Source organism: Camellia sinensis, chromosome 1 (assembly GCF_055761805.1).
Source record: "Camellia sinensis isolate YWXY chromosome 1, ASM5576180v1, whole genome shotgun sequence".
NCBI lineage: Eukaryota > Viridiplantae > Streptophyta > Magnoliopsida > Ericales > Theaceae > Camellia > Camellia sinensis.
In genome coordinates, this window is record NC_138961.1 from 131,538,884 (window position 1) to 131,564,068 (window position 25,185).

A 25,185-nucleotide genomic window follows, 5' to 3' on the forward strand; every position below is an offset into this window, starting at 1 on the left:
CTAATTGGGTTCCAGTGGAATGTCGCATGCCTTGCAGCCAAGCATCCCAGTTTCCTTTAACAGGTGAAGCACATATTTTCTCTGTGAGATAAATATCCCATCCTTGGAGCGAGCAACTTCAATTCCCAGAAAATACTTCAAGCTTCCCAAGTCTTTGATTTCAAACTTACTAGCTAAATATATTTCTTCAACAGAGGTATTTTCCCATTATCATTGCCCGTAAGAACTATGTCATCTACATAAACAATAAGTGTTGTACCACGTAAGGAATGTTTCACAAATAAGGTGTGATCTGCCTGACTCTGTTTGAAGCCATATTTAAGCATAGCTTGAGTGAATCTCTCAAACCAAGCCCTTGGAGACTGTTTGAGACTGCTGGAAATTTGTGTTAATGTATATAATATGATAGTGGTATTGGTGAAGGATAGTGGCATGTATAGAATATGATAGTGGTGTTGGTGGTAGATAGTGGCATGTATATAATATGATGGTGGTAGATAGTGGTAATATATAATATGTAAGTGGCATATAATGGGTTATAATGATGTTTGTAATATCTCCTATATAAGGAGTGTCATTTGGTCTTGTAAGATAAGAAGTTTTGAATATAACAGAAATATATTCCTTCTTCCTCATATTTTCGGAGTTCTTCTTCCTCATATTTTCTAAGTTGGTATCAGAGCAACAAAAAACACAGCAGCCCTAAAACCGTCATAGCCATGTCGGAAGTCACGTCCGAAACCACTTCAACCCCTGCCGCTGCCATTCCGGTGAAAACGTCCAACTCTCACTCTGTCCAAATCACCACCATCCGCCTAAATGGTGATAATTTTGTCCGCTGGTCACAATCTGTCCGGATGTATATCCGTGGGCAAGGAAAGATCGGTTACATCACTGGTGACAAGAAGGCTCCTGCTGTTAATGATCCGCTGTTCGACAGTTGGGACGCTGAAAACTCCATGGTTATGACATGGTTGGTCAATTCCATGGAGGAGGATATAAGCTCTAATTACATGTGCTATACTACTGCACAAGAATTGTGGGATAATGTTAGTCAGATGTATTCTGACCTAGGAAATCAATCTCAAGTTTTCGAATTAACTTTGAAGTTGGGAGAGATTCGTCAAGGAGATGATTCCGTCACCAAATATTTCAATTCGTTGAAAAGGTTGTGGCAGGATCTTGGCATCTTCAACACATACGAATGGAAATCGGTTGACGACTGCAACCACCACAAGAAAACTGTGGAAGACAGCCGTATTTACAAGTTTCTTGCCGGCCTCAACATTGAGTTCGATGAAGTGCGAGGAAGAATTATTGGCAGACCTCCTCTCCCATCCATTGGCGAAGTATTTGCCGAAGTCAGAAGGGAAGAGAGCCGAAGGAGCGTCATGCTTAAGAAAAAAGGTACTGGTGAATCAATTGAAATTTCTGCTTTAATTAGCGATGCTGCGGCCAACAAGGCTGCAAATTACCAGCGCAGGTTTGATGATAAGCCACGGGTCTGGTGTGATTTTTGCAACAAGCCTCGCCATACACGCGAAACGTGTTGGAAGATCCATGGCAAACCTGTCAACTGGAAAAGCAGCAAACAAGGAGAGAAAAATCGTGGCTTTCCTACCGCTAATGAAGCCGATTCAGGTCCCTTCAACAAAGAGCAGATTGATCAACTCTTAAAGCTGATAAAATCCAACTCCTCATCCGGTACTCCTAGTGTTTTGTTGGCACAAACAGGTAGAAATCCTAAAGCCTTCTCTTGCCTAAACTTCTCTCCGTGGATCATAGATTCCAGTGCCTCCGATCACATGACTAGTTTTTCCCATTTATTTAGTACCTATTTCCCTTGTTCTGGTCATGACAAAATCAGAATAGCCGATGGTAGTTTTTCACCTATTGCAGGAAAATGATTTATTAAACTAACTGAGAAAATTAATCTCAATGTTGTTCTTCACGTCCCCAACTTAGCCTGTAACCTTTTGTCTGTCAGTAAACTATCTAAGGATTCTAATTGTCGTGTTACATTTTTTGAATCCCATTGTGAATTTCAGGACCAAAACTCGGGGATGATGATTGGGCGTGCTAGGATGCTTGAAGGTCTTTACTACTTTGATGAAGTACCTGTTAGTAATAAAAAAGCTCAGAGCTTTAATAGTACTAGTTCAATCTCTGTTCAAGAAAAAATAATGCTATGGCACTATAGGCTAGGACATCCTAGTTTTCTTTATTTGAAACATTTATTTCCAGAATTATTTAAAGGGATTGATTGTTCTTCTTTTCATTGTGAAAGTTGCATTTTTGCAAAATTTCATCGCTCTACTTATTTGCCAAAACCTTACCAGGCTTCCAAACCTTTTTATTTGATTCATAGTGATGTTTGGGACCCTTCTAAAATCACTACTCTTTCTGGTAAAAAATGGTTTGTTACATTTATTGATGACCATACCCGCTTATATTGGATTTATTTGATGAATAAAAAATCTGACGTGAAAAATTTATTCACAAATTTTTACAATATGATTGAAAACAAATTTCAAACCAAAATTGGTATTTTACATTCTGATAATGGAACAGAATATTTCAATGAGCAGTTTGGTGAGTTTTTGGAAAAAAAGGGAATATTTCATCAATCTACATGTCGGGATACCTCTCAACAAAATGGCATTGCAGAACGAAAAAATAAACATCTACTTGAAGTAGCACGTGCTATAATGTTTTACATGCATGTTCCTAAATATTTATGGGGTGAAGCAATTTTAACAGCCTCTTATTTGATAAACAGGATGCCTACAAAGGTGTTAACATACAAAACACCTTTTGATTGTCTCAAAACTTTTTTTCCTGACACGAGGTTGTTTTCTGATTTACCCGCCAAAGTTTTTGGATGTACTGCCTATTTTCATGTTCCCAGTCAATTTCGTTCAAAACTTGACTCCCGTGCTATAAAATGTATTTTTTTGGGTTATTCCTCAAACAAAAAGGGGTATAAGTGTTTCGATCCTCAAACCAAGAAATTTCATGTGAGTATGGATGTGTCATTTGTGGAAACAAAATCCTATTTCCCCAACACTTCTCTTCAGGGGGAGACAAGTGGAGTAGAAGACCGTTTTTGGGATATTTCTATCCCGCTTCCCCAATGTCATTTATCCTACACAAAAACCACATCTGTCTGATAATGATCACTTAGGAGGACCAAGTTCTATGGTGCCTAGTCAAGAAGATTCTTGTTTAGGGGGAGAAGTACTACAAAATGATCTAAATCCTGAGCTTCAGGTTTATACTAGGAAGCGATTTCATCTGAGGAATAATGACTCGAATGTCCATCCTAATGACCCGAATGTCCACCCGAGTTCTGGCATCGAAATTTTAGGTAATCTTATTCCTTCTATTTCCGACCTTGATGTTCCTATAGCAATTAGGAAAGGTGTCCGAAATTGCATTAAACATCCTATTGCAAATTACCTCTCCTATCAAAGACTGTCTAAAAACCATAGAGCTTTCACATCTAGGATTTCACACTTGTTTGTTCCAAGGAATATACAGGAAGCATTGGATGATCCGAATTGAAAATTAGCAGTCATGGAGGAGATGAATGCTTTAAGGAGAAGTGGTACTTGAGAGATAGTTGATTTACCCAAAGACAAGAAAACAGTTGGGTGTAAATGGGTGTTTACGATAAAATGTAACGCAAATGGAAGCATTGAGAGATACAAGGCGAGACTGGTGGCTAAAGGCTTCACTCAAACTTATGGGATCGACTATCAGGAGACGTTTGCTCCTGTTGCTAAAATAAATTCCATCAGAGTACTGTTATCTCTTGCAGTAAATTCAGATTGGCCTCTACATCAACTTGACATTAAAAATGCATTTCTCAATGGTGATCTTGAAGAGGAGGTGTTCATGAGCCTACCGCCGGGATTTGAGCAGAGACTTGGAAGCAACAGAGTATGCAGATTGAAAAAGTCATTATACGGACTCAAACAATCACCAAGAGCGTGGTTTGAACGCTTTGGGAAGGCAGTTATCAATTGTGGCTTCTCGCAGAGTCAAGCAGATCACACAATATTTTATAAACATTCAAAAAACAGTAAAATTGCAATTTTGATTGTTTATGTTGATGACATCATTTTAACTGGTAATGATGAAGCAGAGTTAGCAGCCCTCAAAGAGAAACTCGCAAAAGAATTTCACATTAAGGATCTGGGAGCCCTCAAGTATTTTCTCGGAATGGAATTTGCAAGATCCAAGGAAGGTATATTCGTTAATCAGAGAAAATATGTTCTTGATCTCCTTGGAGAAACAGGTATGCTTGGTTGTAAGATGGTGGAGACTCCGATCGAGCCTAACTTGAAGTTACAAGCTGCTAAGGCTGAAGAAGTCAAAGAGAGGGAACAATATCAGCGACTTGTAGGGAAATTGATTTACTTGTCTCATACGCGGCCTGATATTGCCTTTGCAGTCAGCATGGTAAGTCAGTTCATGCACTCACCAGGGGCAGAGCACTTTGAGGCCGTTTATAAGATCTTAAGATATTTGAAAGGAACTCCAGGGAGAGGCTTACTATTCAAGAAACATGGGCATCTTCAAGTTGAAGTATACACAGATGCAGACTGGGCAGGAAGTGTTACAGACAGGAGATCAACATCCGGATACTGCTCCTTTGTAGGTGGGAACCTAGTTACATGGCGGAGTAAAAAACAGAATGTGGTAGTGTTAAAATCCACCTACTCTCCACCTACTTCACCCACTTAAACCTACTCCACTAAACCTACACCACTATCACCTCCACTTCACCTACTCCACTAAACCTAACCCACTACACCACTACCACCTCACCTACTCCACTAAACCTAACCCACTACACCACTACCACCTCCACTTCACCTACTCCACCTACCACCTACTACCACCTACTCTTCTATATATAGGAATCATTGTAACAAATCAATATATCAATCAATAATAATACATACAATTTATTCTCTCTCTTTCTCTATACATTATTTCTTGCATGGTATCAGAGCTGGTTTAAAACCTAGTATTTTCGCTTCCCCGGCGGGCGGCAACCTCACCTTAGCCGCCCGCCGGACCTCAACCTATTCCGCTGATAAAATCAACAAAGATTTGTGCAACTGTAGTCATGTGTGAGGCTGATGGAGAAGAATTCTTCACCTCATATGACGAGACAGTCTGGAACTAGAAACACTGCAACATTCTGCTCTGGAATTCTGCAGCAGCTAGATTATAGCTTGGTTGAGTGCCAAGCTTTGGTTCTTCCACCCACTCTTGAACTTGCCCAGCAAAGTGTGAAGGTTCATGCTTGTGTTGGAGGGACTAGTGTGCGCGAAGATCAGCGCATTCTCTCCAGTGGGGTTCATGTTGTTGTTGGTACTCCTGGTCGTGTGTTTGACATGTTGCGGAGACAATCACTTCGCCCTGTTTACATCAAAATGTTTGTCTTGGATGAAGCTGATGAAATGCTGTCACGAGGTTTTTAAAAATCAGATCTATGATATTTTCCAGTTGCTGCCACCCAAAATCCAGGTTGGGGTGTTCTCAGTTGCTGCCACCCAAAATCCAGGTTGGGGTGTTCTCTGCCACAATGCCACCAGAGGCTCTTGAAATCACCAGGAAATTCATGAATAAGCCTGGAAAGAGAAAAAGCTCATGCTAGGATTTGCGAAGTGATTCGCTGCAGGAATTTTGGCTTTGGATGAAACCCTTACCATACTCCACTCATTCTCTCCAACTGTTCTAACTTTTTATTTTTATTATTATTATTATTATATCAAATAATCAATGCACTCATGTTCCCCACTAACAGTGTCCACTTTTGACCCAAACCATTTTCAATCCATCATTTCTCCTTCACCTTTTGCACCCCACTCACCGACTCTCTCTCCACTTTATCACATGGGTTTGTCCCTCTCTCTCCTCCATTTGATTTCAAAAATCACTTATTTTTATTTATTTTTTCCAAGTCACTTTTCCTCTTTTTTAAATACCCCACTTTATTTTGAAACAATCGCACTGATGTTTTTCATATAATCCATCTATAAATATTTTTTATCTATTTTCTTTCTCCCTTGTTTTCTTTCATTTTATTTTTATTTTTTCAACAAAACACTCCCAAAACAAAAAAAAAAAAAAAAAAAAAACAAAAAAAAAAACAACATTTTACAAACTTGTCATTTCTTCATGCCGGGGATCAACCCCGATCAGCATTTTACACCATAAAAAAAAAATAAAATAAAAAAAAAATAAAAATAAAAAAAACACAAAACAAAACAAAACACAACCAACACAAATCGGAACAGTGGGATTTTTCTTCTCGCCTATTCCGCCGGTCTTTTCTTCTTGCCACCGTCTTGGGCGGCCCTTGCCGGTGTTGCCTCCGTGTTTCCCACTCCACTGGGCATGATCACTACTCCCTGCTCCTCCACTGCAGCATATGGCGGCCCTCCAAATCGGAACATAAAACTGGCCTTCCGCTTCAGCTCCTTGTTTTCCGCCTTTAGCACACTTATCTCTGCTCGCGCATCCTTATACATGCGTTGGAGCAGAGCCAGTTGGGCGTTTAACTGCTGCACCTCATTTGTCCTGCTCTGCAGCCGGTGCGACAAGTTTGTGACCGCAGTCATGGTTTCCACACATGACTTCAGAGTATACTGATTGGCTTCAATGTCAGTTTGCACTGCCATTTTTTGCTCCACAGACCGCATAAGAAAGTTCAACGGAGCAAACCCTGGGGCGCTTGGTTGAGGTTCACTGGCCCCCGCACCAAATATCTCTCTTGTTGACTCGTTAAGGTCTGGAAAGAGAGTGAGCAGACCACGGGAAGACGAAGCCATTTTCTGGACAACAGAGTGTTACAGCGTGTCCCTCTCAGAAATCTCTCTCAGAAAACAGAGTGTTACAGAGTATCTCTCTCAGAAATCTCTCTCAGACAACAGAGTGTTACAGAGTATCTCTCTCAGAAATCTCTCTCAGAAAACAGAGTGTTACAGAGTATCTCTCTCAGAAATCTCTCTCAGCACAACGAAGAGTTTTTCAGACTCTCTCTCTCAGCACAACGAAGTTTTTTTCAGAGGTTTTTCGCAGCTTTTCTCTGCCTCAGCCTCAGCATCAACCTTGGTTAAATAGCCAAGGCAGCCACGCGCATCGCGCGCCTCTTGCCACCAGCCGACAAACGGGCACGCAAGCCAAGGCGCCCACGTGCCTCGCCATCATGTCCGGCACGTCTTTTGATGAATTGGGCACGCCTTTTGATGGCACGCCTTTTGAAAAATTGGGCACACCTTTTGAGGGTGCAACTTTTACATCGGTCCGACATGACCCCATACACTGTCCCGACATTTGATTCCGGTTAGCTCCTTTATGGGTCCGACAAGACTCTGTAAACTGTCCCGACATTAATTTCGGTTAGCTCTTTTATGGGTCCGACAAGACTCTGTAAACTGTCCCGACATTGATTCCGGTTAGCTCCTTTATGGGTCCGACAAGACTCTGTAAACTGTCCCGACATTGATTCCGGTTAGTTTCTATAAGGGTCCAGCAAGACTCCGTAAACTGTCACCACAACTGTCACAACATTGTCTGCTACAACGGTCCGACATGACCCCATAAACTGTCTTCTACATCGGTCTGACACCGCCATCCAGTGTCCTCTACACCGTTATGACACCACCATACAGTGTCCTCTACATGGTTATGACACCCCCATACAGTGTCCTCTACAACGTTATGACACCACCATCCAGTGTCTTCACCAATGGTCTGACACGACCATACAGTGTCTCTTATCCTCTTTTATTTTTATGTATTTTCTTGTTTTGTTACTCTCTCCAAACTCAAGTTGGTTAGTTCCTATCCCCCTTGAGTTTGCGGGGGGCTGTTAAAATCCACCTACTCTCCACCTACTTCACCCACTTAAACCTACTCCACTAAACCTACACCACTATCACCTCCACTTCACCTACTCCACTAAACCTAACCCACTACACCACTACCACCTCACCTACTCCACTAAACCTAACCCACTACACCACTACCACCTCCACTTCACCTACTCCACCTACCACCTACTACCACCTACTCTTCTATATATAGGAATCATTGTAACAAATCAATATATCAATCAATAATAATACATACAATTTATTCTCTCTCTTTCTCTATACATTATTTCTTGCAGGTAGCTAGAAGTAGTGCAGAAGCAGAGTTCAGAGCTGTTGCCCATGGAATCTGTGAAGTAATGTGGATTAAAAGAATTCTTGAAGAATTAAAGCTTTCTCACCCGACACCTATGAAGGTCTATTGTGACAACAAAGCAGCTATATCTATAGCTCATAATCCAGTTCTACATGATCGCACAAAACATATAGAAGTGGATAAACATTTCATCAAGGAGAAAATCAATGCTGGCATAATCTGTATGACCTACCTTCCAACAGGTGAACAATTAGCTGATGTGCTAACGAAGGGACTACACAAGAAGCAATTTGATAAGTTGACTAGCAAGCTGGCTATGAAAGATATCTTCAAACCAGCTTGAGGGGGAGTGCTGGAAATTTGTGTTAATGTATATAATATGATAGTGGTATTGGTGAAGGATAGTGGCATGTATAGAATATGATAGTGGTGTTGGTAGTAGATAGTGGCATGTATATAATATGATAGTGGTGTTGGTGAAGGATAGTGGCATGTATAGAATATGATAGTGGTGTTGGTGGTAGATAGTGGCATGTATATAATATGATAGTGGTAGATAGTGGTAATATATAATATGTAAGTGGCATATAATGGGTTATAATGATGTTTGTAATATCTCCTATATAAGGAGTGTCATTTGGTCTTGTAAGATAAGAAGTTTTGAATATAACAGAAATATATTCCTTCTTCCTCATATTTTCGGAGTTCTTCTTCCTCATATTTTCTAAGTGAGACCATATAATGACTTTCGAAGCTTGCATACTTTGCCTTCTGTCTGATGATCCTCAAAACTAGGAGGCATGTCCATATATACCTCTTGTTCGAGGTCACCATAGAGAAAGACATTCTTGACATCAAACTGATAAAGTGGCCAATCTAGATTAGCTGCTAAAGAGAGAAGTACTCTGACTGAATTCATTTTAGTCACGGGTGCGAAGGTCTCCTGATAATCAATGCCATATGTTTGAGTCAACCCTTTTGCCACAAGTCTTGCCTTGTAATGCTCAATGGAATCATCTGCGTTGTATTTCACAGTATACACCCATTTATATCCCACAGGTCGTTTGCCCGTAGGTAACAGAGTCAACTCCCATGTGCCATTCTTCTTAAATACTTTTATTTCCTCAATCATGACTAGTTTCCAATCAGAGGTAGCAAGAGCATCTTGAAAATAGTTAGGAATGCTAACAGAGGAAATATTTGACACAAACGCTCTATATGAGGATGACAAATGAGAGTAGGACACAAAATGTGAGATAGGATGTTGAGTACAAGATCTCACACCCTTTCTCTTGGCAATAGGAACATCAAGATCAATGGACTCAAGAGATTCAAAGTTACCTAGACTCTCATCAGAAGCAGGAGATGGCAGTGGTGGAGGAGCAGAAGTGGTCCCTTGTATCCAGTTAACTTTCTGTCTGTCTATGTCCCGAACATAAACATGCCCTTTCTTATCCTTAGTGACATTGGATTCTATAGTCTCAGTAGAAGAGGGTGGTGCAAGAACAACTGGGTCCACCATAGGAAGCACAGGACTCACTTCACACCAAGGCTCCCCCGGAAATGAGGACAGTGACACCTGAGAGGACAAGAAATAGGACTGGGACTCAAAGAAAGTAACATCCATGGACACAAAACAGACACAACCAAGGAGGACGTGAAGAAAGCGAGGGTCCAACTTACCACGAGTAGGAGAGTGATTATGAACAAAACAGACAACCAAATATTTTGGGAGGAATAGAAAATAGGGACAGGGAACCTAGGAGGACGTGAAGAGGAGCTTGTTTTTGTAAGACCTGGGTAGGAAGACGATTAATAAGATGTGCAACGGTGAGAATAGCGTCACCCCAATAGGGCCGAGGCACTCTAATAGAAAACACATGCACCGAGCCATGTCAAGAAGATGTCGATTCTTGCGTTCCGCCACCCCATTTTGTTAAAGGATATTGGTGCAAGAGGTCTGATGCATAATGCCATGAGTAGAAAAATATTGTCTTAACCCAGAATCTATGTATTCCCCATCATTATCAGAACGAAATAGTTTGACAGTGGCCCCAAACTGAGTACAAATCATCTTATGAAAATCGCGAAACACAGAGAAAACCTCACTCTTATCTTTCATGAGATACACCCAAGTAGTACAAGAAAAATCATCAATAAATGTAGCAAACCATCAATGACGTTTCACAAACATAACACGAGAGGAACCCCAAACATCAGAATGTATTAATGAAAAAGGAACTAAACTTTTATTAAAACTGGGAGCAAAAGAAGCTCTGTGTTGTTTTTTAAGTTGACAAGACTCACAAAGAAATTCAGACATATGATAATTTGCGAAACCAGATGGAAATAAATGCTTAAGTAAATAAAAAGAAGGATGCCCAAGACGCCGATACCACAGCCATAAATCAGTGGGGCTAGTAGAATGCGTAGTGGAAGAATAAGCAAGCTTGTCCGGTTGATCTAGGAAGTAGAGACCATTTTCTGCACTACCACTGCCAATCATCCTCCTCGTGACAAGGTCCTGAAAAAGACAATGATCAGGAAAAAACGTCACACTACAATTCAAATCCTGGGCAAGACGACTTAAGGATAACAGATTAACAGAAAAATTAGGAACATGGAGAACAGAAGATAGAGATATGGTAGGAGTGACTTGGACTAAACCTTTCCCAGAAATGGAAGAAACAATGCCATTTGCAATCCTAACTTTGTCCTGACCTAAAGAGGGCTTATAAGTAGAGAAAAGATTAGAGGAGCCAGACATATGATCTGAGGCACCGGAATCAATAATCCAAGGCAAAGACTTATGACACAGGAAAACACAAGGAAAAGAGGCTAAGTTACCTGGGCAGGCAAACGATGAGGAAGCGGTACTGAGAGTAGTAGAAGACCGGCGGTCTAGCAATTGGCGCAGAGCATCCACAAGCTCAGCATCAGAAGCTTGGCCAACGGAAGCAGAATTAGAATCAAGTGCATCAACGGCACTAGACTGATGAGCCCGGGAATAGGAGCCATGTCCTCTAGACTAGCCTGACCGACCTCCTCTAGAACCAGACTGATCACCTCGACCCCCGAATGGAGTCCCATGAAGCTTCCAACACGTCTCTTGAGTATGCCGTGGCTTCTTACAATAATCACAGAATACAGACTCCTTAGCAGCAGACGGAGAGTTGGGAGTCAGGCTGAGGCCATCTCGAGGAGTAGACAGTAATGCTAAGCGGTCAGTAGAGACAAGGGACATCATAGCAGACCGGCGACTCTCCTCATTCTGTACATAGACAAATGCCTCTTGAAGTGAAGGAAGAGTGTCCATATCCAGAACTCGACCCCTAACTGGATCATACTCCACATTTAGGCCTGCCAGAAATTTAAAGACCCGTTCCTGTGCGATGAACTTCTTGTACCCGATAGAATCAGCAGGGCCAAACAGGCTTATAGTCTTGCAGGTGATCAAAACGTTTCCGGCCGTTGGTGAGGAAGGTGAAATACTGAAGAACAGTTTGCTCCCCTTAAGAGAGCTCTCAATAAAGCGGCGCAACTCAAATGCCTGTGAGAAATTCCTTTTGCGGGAATAGGTGGCATGGCAGCCACAGCATCCCAAACATCTTGGGCAGTCTCCATAGACAAGTAGCCCTTACCAATTTCTGGAACCATCAAATGAATAAGCCAACCCATAATCAAAGAGTTGATAATCTCCCATTGGTCATAACCTGAGTCAGTGGTGGAAGGTATTTGTATCCTGCCATCAACATACCCCATCTTCCCTCTGCTTTTCAAAAATATAGTCAAACTCTGAGACCATGCTAGATAGTTCTGACCATTAAATAGAGAGGTGATTTTCAGACTAGGGTTGGGGTTATCAGGCATGGTAGTAGGTATAATGGGACTCTCACTCCTAAGTGTTTGAGAAGTAGGGGACACACTGGTGGAATCTACCATAGATACTATACTACCAAACCCGCAATAAAACTAGTGGTAATCACAAACCCGGAAGGTGGTGGTAAAAGAGCAGGCACAATGACCCCAGAGACTGAGGATCGACGAAGATCAACTGAAGAGACGAACTGAAGATCAAACAAGTGACGAACTGATTGAGCAGAGGAGATTGACTTGACGAGGTGACCAAGGAGATCGACTGAACCGGCGAAGGAGATCGACTGAAGCTGCGACAAGCGACGACGCCATAGGAGTAGTCGACACCAGCAGATGACCAACCCAGGTAAGTTTCGAACCCTAGAGTGATCGTTGGTGCGAATTTCGACCACCAAGGGTGAGCCGAAACCCTAGACAGGCATTAACCCACCCGAAATTACGTGGGTCTTTGTCGACGTAAGCCGAAGCCCCTCAGGGTGGAGTCAGCGTGAGGCGAGAGAGAGAGAGGAACTGACTCCGGTGATGACTGGTGGCTCCGGTGGTGGCTGGTGGCACCGGTTTGTAATAGGAACAATATGGGTAGCAAGGGTTAGGTATTAGGGTTTAGCTCTGATACCATGATGTTTTTAGACAGTAACTAGCTTAGGGTTTGATTAGGATCATGCCCTATTTATATAAATGAAGATTAAAGTTTTGTAAAAATTACAAGGGAGCCCTGAGGCATAAAATAATTACAAACTAATAACTCAGACAATAAAATGATAACTTAATATGTTAACAATATATTTATATTGAGCAAAATTCAAAAAAAAAAAAAAGAGTTATATCAATTCAATTCAATTCATCGATTTCTTCCCTTCACTCTAGAGAACAAACAAAATCTTTGTCTCTTCTCCGATTCTCAAAGTGAACAATCGGCCAAGGAAACAACTGGCAACGATGGCAAGGCAAAGAAAACAAACATCTGTTTGGGTCCAACTGCCAACCTATTGGTCCAGCAACAAGAATCATCGGTGTACTGGTCTGGTGACAACAATCAGTGAATCCTCTCTCTCTCTCTCTCTCTCTCTCTCTCTCTCTATCAAATTTTAATGGAAGACAATAGTTGCTGCCCTAATTTATGTGCCCTAAAGTTTTCCTATAACCCTAATTTTTGTTTCCTAATTTATTTTCCATAATTTGTGAGCCCTATATTTTTAAGGATATAACTGTTTAGTCCTAATTATCAATTAGGGCTATAATTGTTTAAGTTACTTACTACTTAACACCGTTAATTATGGCTCTTCACTATTGTGGTCGTTGCCCTCAGTTAACCTTAATTATAGTCGTTGCCCTAAATTATGTTGTGTTCTTTTGTCCATGAATTCAATTTGTTGTTATCTATGCTTATATGGGTATGCAATAAATCAATTCTAATTCTATGTTTGTTGCTATTTTCATGAGTTCGGTGCTTCAATGGAAATATGTACTCTTTGTTGTGCTCTGATTTTTTAAAACATATTATTTGTATATATCGGTCATTGTGAATTCGTGTGGAGTTTTTATTACATAGCCATGACTAATAGGAAGTATATTTCCAAATCTACAAAAAGAAAAAAGAAGCAAACAGTAGAAAATTTTATTCAATCTTAATCGGAAGCGCTTGATAAATTTCTTGGTAGCAAGAAACAAATAGAGAATTCATGTTCGGTTGACAAAGATTTGGTGATTGAATAACCTAATAAATGTATAAATGAGAACAATAATGAAGAATTGGTAATTGAACCACCAAATGAATGTATGAATGAGAGTGAGAATGAAGATTTGGTGAATGAAAACCCAATGAAGGTGAAGATTTCAATGTTGACTTTGGTCCTTTAAACATTTATGACCCAAGTAATTAAGACAAGATTGATCAAAATTTCGGAGATTTATTAGTTGAAAGAGGTCCTATAAGAAGTAATGTTGTCAATTTTCCTAAAGATGACAAGGATAGACATGTCTCCTCTACATATTACAATTGAGATTTCATAAAATTGAGAGAAGCATAGTAGAAAACGGACAGTATATTCAGATGCTTTAGACAAACTATTTTGCTTTTGTTGTAAATTGTTTAAGCAAGACAGACGGGAACAACACTCAAGTGGCTACTAATGGATTTAAAGATTGGAAGAATCTAGGGTAAAGGCTTAGAAGTCATGAAACTAGCAGAGAGCACATTACTTGTATGAGCAAATGGATTGAATTGGGTATTAGATTGCAAAAGAATGAAACAATTGATAAATGTGTTCAAGAACAAATCAATAAAGAAAGAGAACATTGGAAACAAGTTTTACTAAGGATAGTTGTTGTGATAACTCTTGCTAAAAATAATTTGGCGTTTAATGGAGACAATGAGAAAATTTAAAAAGAAAGAAATGGAAACTTTTGAAGCAATTCTACCAAGAGGTATTGTACACACTCCAACTTGATATTGGTGATATAAGAGGGCAAAGAAATGATAATGGCAATAAATCCTAGAGCATTCTGCATACCACGTGGTTGTCATAGTCTTAACCTTGCACTTTGTAATATGACTAACTCTGGTTCCAAAACTATCTCTTTTTTTGGAGTGGTACAACATATATATTTATTGTTTTCATCTTCTACAAAGTGGTGGAAAGTTCTCAAAGATCATGCAAAAGGTGTCACACTTATGCCGTGGTCGCAAACACAGTCGGAAAGTCAAATCGAAAGTGTTAAAGCAATATACCAAGCTCCACAAATAAAAGATTCTTTAGTTCATTCGCCAAATATTAGTGGAAAACCCAAAACAAAGAGTAAAGATGAGTCGTTGGCAACATATGAACTTGAGAATTTGAATTTTTACTTGGCATGATTATTTGGAACAATTTATTGTTTGCAGTCAACTCAGTTAGCAAAACCTTTCAAAGTGAAAACATGCATATCGATGTTGCTATAAATTAGTTAAAACGACTCATTACCTTTCTCGAAAAGTATAGAGAAACTAGATTTTTGGATGCCATGATTGAAGCTAAAGAAGTCGCAACTGTAATGAAAATTGATCCAGTATTTCAAGAAAAATGCCTCACAGAAAGAAGCAATTTGATGAGAATGTTAGTGAAGAGGTGACAAAGTCAGCTGAAGAATATTTTAGAGTTAATTAAATCATGTATAATAGATCAAGCTCTTTCTTCACTCAATTGTACGTTTGAACAATTTCCAATATATTAGGTTTTTGCTTGATTTCAAAAAGTTAAGTTCTACCAACGATGAATGTTTGAAGACTTATTGTAAAATCTTGGAGATTGTTTGAAACATAACAAACAACTTGATGTTGATGGGAGAGAACTATTTTCAGAGTTGAAAGTCTTGAAAGAATTTTTACTTAAATAAACCAAGAGGCCAATTAAAGTAGTAAATTATTTAAAAGTAATGAACGGTTGTTCCCCAAATACATGTACTGTTTATAGAATTTTTTTTACAATACCAGTTACAGTTGCCTCGGGAGAAAGAAGCTTTTCAAAGTTAATGTTAATCAAATCTTACTTTCAGTCAACCATGTCACAAAAAAGATTGAATGGGTTAGCTTTATTATCCATTAAAAAGGATATGGTAGATAAATTTGATGGTGCAAGCTTCATTAATGATTTTGCATCTAAAAATGTGAGAAGAGTAATGTTTAGGTGACTTCATATTTTGTTAGGTTTTTTTTTTTTCCCCCTCTTTGGAAACTGGATTTACTAAACTATAAAACAACTAACAACATAACCAGTTTTATATCATTTGAATTCTTGTAATGATTTCTCCTTATTTTAATCTATGTAAGTATGGTTTAGTTATTATATATGCAAGTAAATTGTGTGGAAACTAGCAAATAAATTTAGTAATTTTTTGTATTTACCATTTTAATCACCTTTTTTTTTTGTCTTTTTTTTCTTTTTCTATTTTTTTGGAGTAAATACGTAAACGGTCCCCTTCTTAAAAGTTCGCCTAAGGCCCCCTTAAAACTTAGGGCTGACCTTGCTTGCTCTCAATCTAGGTGATTTTGGGACTGTTTTATCGTCGAGGTGGAGACGGAACTCAATGGGGATGCCAGCAAGCTAGGCAACTGAGTCAACTATTACAAGCTTTGATGTGAGGGGACTAGTTTTACTCGATCAAGTAACCTTGAAACCAAGCAACCGAGGTAGCCAACACCGACCTCAACAACCACTGTCGTCATCTAGAACATCCACCTGTGGTTCATGTGTTTGCCATCCCAAGATGACACATGGTGCTTGTGGCAGTGTATGTGTGTAGCACGTGTGAACATGTTGCCAAATACCCACAACACTAGAAGAAAGAAACAAACCAAATAGAGGAGAATAGCATTAAGAAAGAACTATTCCATCTCAAACAAAAGAATTTTTTAGAGAACAAAAAAAAAAAAATGGAAGAAGAAGAAGAAGAAGAAGGAAAAGACAAAAAAGGACGCACCAAAATATCTAAGACATAAGCAACTAAATGAAGGAGGTACCTTCTAGGATTCAACTTCAAACAATCGACTTATCCAATAGAACCAAATAAAACAAACTACACCAAGGCTGAAATTGAATACCATATAACAACACCGGTGTTTTAGTTTTATATGAGACAATAACAAGCTAGAGCAATTCAAGTGGCAGCCACATAAATACCATAATAGAAATCAAGAAAAACCATATATTTATTTTCATGATAGGAGAGGAAAGAAACTTATAAAACCATTGCAATAGATGATAAAACAAATCACAAAAATGTTCCTTCTCACATTCAAAATAGGCAACTAGGTTTACCCATAGTTAATTGCAGAAAAATAATAACAACCAATATTTACTTAAGTTGATAATAAAGGTACCTACTTGTGATGGACCTAGTTAAAATAATTATTTATACATATTCGTGAAAGCATGTACATTCACCACTGTAGGTACATGAGTACACACGTTTATGTGTGTTCATGTATGCAAGTTTATGAAGAATTCAAATTGGCCACTTCATACATGCATGCATGTCTAGATGTCCAAAAAATCTATACCTTTGACGGTGTAGGATTAAAACCAGCATCAGTATCTGCAACCACAAAAGCCCTTGTTGAATCATACTGGCAAAACAGAAAAAAAAAAAAACAAACAAACAAACAAACAAACAAACAAACACTTGTACTCACGACTCGTGAATAATAAACACGGGGTGATGTGTTTGACTAATGAAATTACTTTTACCTATAAAGCATTTAACTCTCGTGCAGCATCTCTTCAAAATTTGGGCCTTCTCTCCCTTTTTTGGCCTAGGCTCCATCAAAGGTATCCATGTCTGCAATTAAAAAAAAAAAAAAAATACTTGTGAAAATTGTGCATCAATCTACCAAACAAAAAAGGAGACATTCAAGGCACACTAAACACAAATACATGACATACCTATTAATACAAAATGAAAAATAAGACATTAAAATATTGTATACAAATATCATACTTCACGTCTGCAATGTCTTTAGACTTTTTTGAAGTAAATTCAAGGCAAATTTTTTCCATTAAGAATATCGCTAGATAACCAAGAGTTGTTACATCCTAAATCCACAATAAAATCGCATCAACGTTCTAGACAATTTTGTCATAAAATCTTAGTAGTTTAGGTTAATGGAAGAAAATTACTTATTAATGTGACTTTTGAACTTGAAGGTGTACAATGATATTGGTTAGCTTGATATTTATTGTTGGGACCATTTTCAAATAACTTAAGCTTTGGGGAGTAGTGGTGATCTAGTATATTATAAAAGTACAAGTTTGGAGAGTTCTTGGGTTCAAGTCTTTCTATTTGCATTTGTGTTGCTACTCTCTCTATATATGTTTGTTTGCATCTCCACGTGCAAGACAAGATTACACAAGAGGGAGGGTATTGAATACCTTGATATACATTGTTGGGCCATTTCATAACACCTTGAGCATTTGGAACAATTGGTGACTAAATAAGTGGTCCTTTGTTCATTTACTATGAAGCACCAATACTTCAAATAGGAGTCTTAGTTGTATCAAACACGTATTGGACACAACCACGGCAAGGACAGATACGGTACATGCCACAAGGCTTGTCTATTTTTTTAATAATTTTTTCAAGAGACGACGTGGACACGGCAGGGTCTAATTATAATTTTGCAAAGCTAATTTTAGAAGGTTAGATTATAAACATGATGGTTGAATTTAAAGATATATATATATAGAACTCATATCAAACCATCAAAATCCCAACACAAATCTAGTCTCAAACTAATTTCAATTAGTTTACTTTTTATCTTAAATGAGGTTAGTTTTCATTAATTTTTATTTTTATATATGCAATATTTATATACATAGGAAATAAGAACATATATTTAAAAAAAAAAAATCACGTCCACATCTTGTTCAGGTCCTGATTTTTTTGAAATGGTTGTGTCCTGTGTCATGTTTGTGTCGTTCTCTGTGTTTCTTAGTTCATTTGATCATTTTCATATATTTGCATAAGCTAGCCATCCAAAGATTTTACTCTCCACTAGTCATTAAAATTTCAATACCATGTCCCACTAAAGGAAGTTGAACCCCACAACATCCCCCAAGGAGGAGATACCACCTGATATAGAAAGCGGGTAGTTATAGGTGCTCTATACTACATTAAACCCTATATCAATGGTTTCCTTTACATTCTATTGTTAGTTCTATTTTCCTTTGGATCAAATTAAATTGACATCTTAGAGGTTTCTAGGGCCACCCCCCCCCCCCCCCCCCCCTTTTCAAAAATATCTTTTACAGACCCCTTGATTTAATGATCTGTTAATAAGTCTTACAAAAACAGGCAATGTCAGAATTTTGCTGATTTAAAATGCTAAAAATGCTCCTGTCATTCTGCTTAAAAAGTATACAAGATTTTTAATAGAAGCAATGCATTGTAAACTTCAATTTGAAACTAGGATGCCAGAAAGTAATTTTGCATCCACCCTCCTTGCAAAGCAACCAAACAACACAAAATAAAAGGCTTAAGGTTCTCAATTCAACATGATCCAACTATTGAGTGTTGGTTACTTGTGTAATTTTTCACCACTTTAATCCACTGAAGGCTACTCTCTCTATCTCAAATTGTTGGTCCATTTTCACTAATTGAGATCTTTGAATTTGTGCAAAAATACATTTTTTATTGACCCGATTAAAAGGCGCAACTGCCGAAAATGGACTAACAATTTGGGATGGAGTGAGTATAAGATTAGTTGAATTTATTTACTATCTCAACCAACATTCACTTTAGTATTCCATATCATATCCTTTTGTGCTACTTCGTTATCAGAATGGAAAATAAGGGTCTATTAACAAGATGTTGACAATTCATTTCAAATTAAAACACCCATCATTGCGCCATATAATTTCAAGAGTGCACTGCCACATCATTCTGGTTGAGTTTCATGTATGAAAATCTTGTTTGTAAACAATTTTTCTTTCAAAAATTATGTCAATGAAGGGTAAGGTTTTACTCCACAATTGATGGCAGAACACCAACATCAACTAACAAACAAAACTGAAATTCATTAAACTCACCCAGCGAGCATCTGGAAGTAGACGACCAAGCCGTCGGATAGATACATGACTAAAGTTTTCAAAGTTCTCTGCAATTCCACATCCTTCCGCTTCCAACTTTTCCAAAATACTATCAATACTCTCCTTACCCTTTTGTTGCGCACACACACCAAAAGAAGCAATGGTTAAGCAGGCCACAAGTTGACATACAAACACATGCAAATATCTCTATGCTGGAAAAGGATTTAAAAAATTTACAAGACAGAGAAAAGGAACATGTAATGTACAATTATACCTCAACAATTGGAAAGTAAACGAACTTCAAACGCGCATTTGCGTCTTTAGATGCTCTTACTCCTGGGAAATTCAAATACTTAGATGTTAAAGGCATAGAAAAAAGCTTGTATGTTAAGTTACCAATTTTCCCAAAAGCCTAAGTTGTTAGGAAATGGGCCCAACAATGTACATCAAGCTATCTAACAGTATTTAGCCAACAAACGAAACATCACCAACCAATTGTTTCACAAGAGAGTGGGAGGAGCAGTGGGGTAAATGGAATATAACTAAAAGAAAAATATAATATCATGATGATAGCTGATACCTAGGTTACTTACCTGGTCCACTTGTTCCCACAACATCCTGACTAAAATGAACTTGTAGAACAAACTCCGGACCATTGCAGGAGTGCAAGTTTGTGATAGCAACCTCGCCACCGTGTATTTCTGCTAAGTCAGTGCCATTGACCTGCAAAAGCACTTATAAGTTTTGTCAGATTTTATAAAAAAAATTCAGACAAAAGACTAGATTTTTTTATAAAAAAATTTCTTTTTGTGGGATAAAAAGAATTCACAGATTAACCAACGCAAGTATAGATTTATATACACATGTATACATGTACAAATACTGACAGAATAAGAAAATAAAAAAAAAAAAGAAAAGTTCAGCAACAAAAGCGCACACAAAGATAAACGTTGAAAAAAATCAATATCATAATTATTCTCTTTACACACAAACATTGCAACCCATTGAGAAAGAAAAGATAATTTAGGTTACATAGAAAAAAAAAAAAAAGAAGAAGAAGAAGAAGAAGAAGAAGAAGATAAGAGAAAAAGATAACAAATTAAAAAGAACATAAATTGAGCAGTAGCATTCTGTCAATTAGAAGAATATGCAAACATATATACATGTGTATCTATTAGAAGCACGGGACATGCAATGCCTTGAAGTCCATATTCTGCGTACCAATTATCAACAATCCTCAGAAAAAGGAGAGTGAAGTAGTAATGAGTACTGGCCTTCTAACAACTAGTTAAGAAACAAAGTTCAGATTTTTTGTAATTGACTTGTAGACATACATTAGATTGGCAATAAAGGGGGAGAGCCACCCATGTACATCCAGAAAAACTAAAAAACACGAAGTCAATAAATACATACTATGAAGCACGGACACGATATGGACACGCAAAAACGCAAATTTTCAAAAAATAGGGGACACGACACGCTGGGACATGTTCAATATATATAATTAATTTTATTTATTATATATCATAAAATTATTAAAAAAAATCAAATAAAGGTAATAAAATATACAACCCGTAGCCATTGTTTCAGAATTAATAATTGGTCCCTATAATAAAATTAATAAACATACATTATTAAAATTATATCCTCAAATAATAGAAAAATAAAATAAAATCAGAATTTAAAAAAAAAATAAAAGAAAAGAAAAAATAAAATAAAATAAAATTAGAATTAAAGAAAAATAAAAGAAAAGAAAAAATTAAATTAAAATCAGAATAAAAAAAAATAAAAGAAAAAAATAAAATTAAAATCAGAATCAAAATAAAAGAAAAAAAAATGAGATCAGAAGGGCGAAGAAGATCGAACGAGGAAAGAAGAGGCTGAGAGAGAGAGAGAGAGAGAGAGAGAGAGAGCGATAGAAGAAGATCGAAGAAGAGTCGTACCTTAACGAAGAAGAAGATCAACTGAAGATCAAAGATCGCAGGCCGACTACAGACAACCGACGACCGACGAGGAGTGACAACAGACGACCGACGAGGAGCGACAATCGACGAGAAGAGAAGACGAATGACGAAGTCAGGTCCTCTCTTTCTCACCCTTTCTCTGCTGTTTCTCTTCTATTCGAAGTAGAGTCAGGTCCTCTCTTGATTAGGGCAAATCGACCCCAATCTGTTATTGCTTATTTTCAAATCGACCCCAAAAAAATTTAATAAATTGTGAAATTGCCCCTGCACGTGTCCCAAACGTGTCTATAACGTGTCCGGATGTAAAAAAATTTAAAAAAAATGAGACACTCTCTGCTGCGTGTCGGACACGTGTCCACCGCGTGTCCGTGTCTGACACGTGTCTGACATTGGTACGGAGCCCTCGGAGAGGTGTCCGTGCTTCATAGAATACATATTATCATGGATCTAAATTCTCAAAGAAAAATCTCTATTGCAACCACCCTCCCTAGATAACTTCAACCTGCTTTGCCTATTATCAAAAAAATCCCTAGAACCTCTATACAACTTACAAAATCTGAAGTAGGAAGAACATTGAGCTTAGAAGCAATAAAGCTCAAAGAATAAGATTGGGACGTGAACATACATGGGCACTTTAGTACCGATATGATGATTGCAGATCCCATGACCAAAGGTCTTTCTGTAAAGGTGTTTTCAAAACACGTTGAGGGCATGGGACTGATTGGTTAGCTCAATAATTTTTTTAGTTGTTTTATTTTGTTTTGTCATAACATTTTGATTATTATTAGTGAAAAGCATCATTTTGTACACCTAAAGTATTTGTGACGCTATGCAGTCCATTGGGACTATTGATCCATAGGGATCATTGGACCCAGAATAACTTATTAGAAGTTATTCATAAAGAATGACACCACATAAAGTTGAGAGTGTAATACAATGTAATACATGGAAGGAAATACTTAATTGATAGAGCATAACCGCCATGATTCGTGTGTTATAACTCTAAGGTTTGGATATTTTTATGGCCATAATCAGTTTGTTAGTTACCCGACAGTCAACGTCGTGTGTTATATGTGCCAAGTGGGAGAATGTAAGAATATCCATAAAGTGGCCCATATTTATTTATATTTATTATATATATTTAATTAGTTTAATAATTAATGGGTAACTGATGTCTGTTTAACATCCCATATGGTGGTTTCATGGGACCTTACAACTTCCCTGATGGTGGGAAGTTATAAGGAGTTACACTTGGATATGGGTCCAAGCCTATCTATATATATGCCTGTGATAGCCATCAAACACAGACGTTGTTTTGTGAATAGAATAAGCTTGAAACTCTATCCCTTTCACTTTTCCCATATGGTTCTGTAAAAGTGTTTTGTGAGTGGGCTTCTTTATACATTCAAGATTTGATCATTCAAGGATAAAGATTCAAAGGCTTGAACATCATGGCATGAGATATTCTTCTTTCTGAATTAAAATTATTTTAATTCTCACAATTGGTATAAGATCTTGTATTGTGATTTGCGACTTCTGAACTTCAAAGTTACTGCAACACACACCTATAGAGTCACGCTACAAGCACGTCCGCTTCATGCGCCACCTTCTTCCACCTCTACCATAGTGCTACACCTTCCAGCTTCTTCCAATCTTCACCATACCTCACTCATCAAGGTCTTAAATCAGCCCAAAAAGCATGATCGAAAACCACGAAGTCCACCTAAATTCTTCACAGACCCACACCCCTTCCAATAAATCTCACATATCAAATCAACTGAGAAACTACAACATTCACAAAGACTCATTGAAAATAACATAGCCGCCACCGCCGTTGCAACAAAGCCATACCTCCACAGCCAACACATACTAAAAAAATTTCACTTAGTCCCTTCTAACTCTTCTTTCTGCACACAGATACCCCAAGGACCTAACCTAACAACTTCTCTACCAAAACCCTTCTACCCTCCTCTTCTCCTCCCACTTACTATTTCTTTACTTTTATTGTTCAAAAATCTATTTTTATTTCATTTTGTTTTTCCTTGCTTGCTAAGCTTTGATTATTGTTTCCAATTTTGTTCATATTATACTACATTAATATTGTGATGATTGTTGTTAGAATAGTTATTTTCCGTTCTCTTGTTTTTTTGTTAATATTTACTTAAGTTGAGGGTACGATGGTCATATTATAATATTAAGGTTTGTATATATATTTTGCTGATGTAGAGTTGAGAATACAATTTTCAAGATATATAAAAAAATTTCCTCTTCTCTCATCTGTTCTTCTTCCTCTTGAATCTTAACCCTAAATTTCTTCATTTCACATTTTAACTTGGTATCAAGAACAATCTATTCTTCATTAGAAAGTGTTCTACAGATTCTAGAGATTGATCTTAGGCGACCGAGACGTGCTGATGTCATCAGCCGTACGATGACGTCAGCATGACGTACGCATTGTATAGACAAGCCATTCACCCCTAGACTTGAAATTCTCTCCAGAGATTTATGGTGATTTTTGTAGAATTTTGTGATCATCCCTGATGTGAGTTTTTTATTTTTGAATGTTTTTCGTGTTTTTTGGTGCCTCTCTTTGAATCTGGATTTAGGCATTGTTTTTGCTGGTTCTTTATGCTAAAATAAGACCTATAGGAGTTGAAACTCCTCTTTCTAGTGGTATTTGCTATTAATTTGTTGTTTTGCTGCGCTATAGGGTTAGTGTTTGGTTCGATTTTTGCCTCAATCAGGTTTAGACCTGGTTCGGTAGACCAATTTTTTTTTATTTCTACCTATTGGAATTTACTATATAGAGGCCGAAATCCTTCTAGCAAGGGATATTTTCTCTTCTATTGTTGATTCGTGATGGTGAGTTGTTGTGTTGGTTTAATTTGGGTCCGAATCTGTTTGGGGGACCTGTGTTCTCCTCACTTATGCATATTTTGTCATGGATTCTTGTTTCTTGAGCTAATTCTATTGTCTATATTGGTTGTTGTCGGTGCTAGTTGTTGTGGGCATTGACTATTTGTAAGTATTTTGCTACTTTTGTACTCTTGTGTTGAGTATTTTGTGTGATTGATCGTCATGGCTGAGATTAAGTCTAAGTCTATGGCAGTGGGTAAGGATGATGCCTAACACTACCAAGAAATTGAATGGTGCCAATCATTTGGCTTGGGCCCATGCTATCAGAATTTTCTTATGTGGCAAGAAGAAGTCTCGCTTCCTTAGCGAACTCCCTCCTGACACTGATGATAAAGCTTATGATGATTGGTGTAATGAGGATTCCTGTGTTATGGGTTAGATTTGGCATAGTTTGGAACCACATGCTGCAACTACCGTGGAATTTTGTGATACCTCTAAGGAAATTTGGGACTCCCTTGCTCGATCTTTTTCGAATCAGAGTAATGGCTCTTGAGTCTATGAGTTATATGAGCATAATTTTGCTATGCACCAATCTGGCTAGTCCCTTCTCGAATATTATAGTAGTTTGAAGACCTTGTGAGATCAGTTATTCAACATCGACCCTTTACTGCTGATGTGAACAAATAGAAGCAACATTGGGAAGAATTTATGATGGCTTC

General features: G+C 37.9%; 1 protein-coding gene across 2 annotated transcripts in view; it reads right to left on the reverse strand.

Moving 5' to 3' along the window:
• GMI1 (gamma-irradiation and mitomycin c induced 1) overlaps nucleotides 1–25,185 on the reverse strand; it is a 111,863-nt gene that overhangs the window by 38,499 nt on the left and 48,179 nt on the right. For both annotated transcript variants that reach the window (XM_028248942.2, XM_082884383.1), the window contains exons 13-17: nucleotides 20,240–20,369; nucleotides 19,921–19,982; nucleotides 19,647–19,775; nucleotides 17,310–17,400; nucleotides 17,123–17,157 (exon numbers count right to left, since the gene is read on the reverse strand). In XM_028248942.2, coding sequence (XP_028104743.2) covers nucleotides 17,123–17,157; nucleotides 17,310–17,400; nucleotides 19,647–19,775; nucleotides 19,921–19,982; nucleotides 20,240–20,369 — 447 coding nt within the window. The remainder of the gene's footprint in view (nucleotides 1–17,122; nucleotides 17,158–17,309; nucleotides 17,401–19,646; nucleotides 19,776–19,920; nucleotides 19,983–20,239; nucleotides 20,370–25,185) is intronic.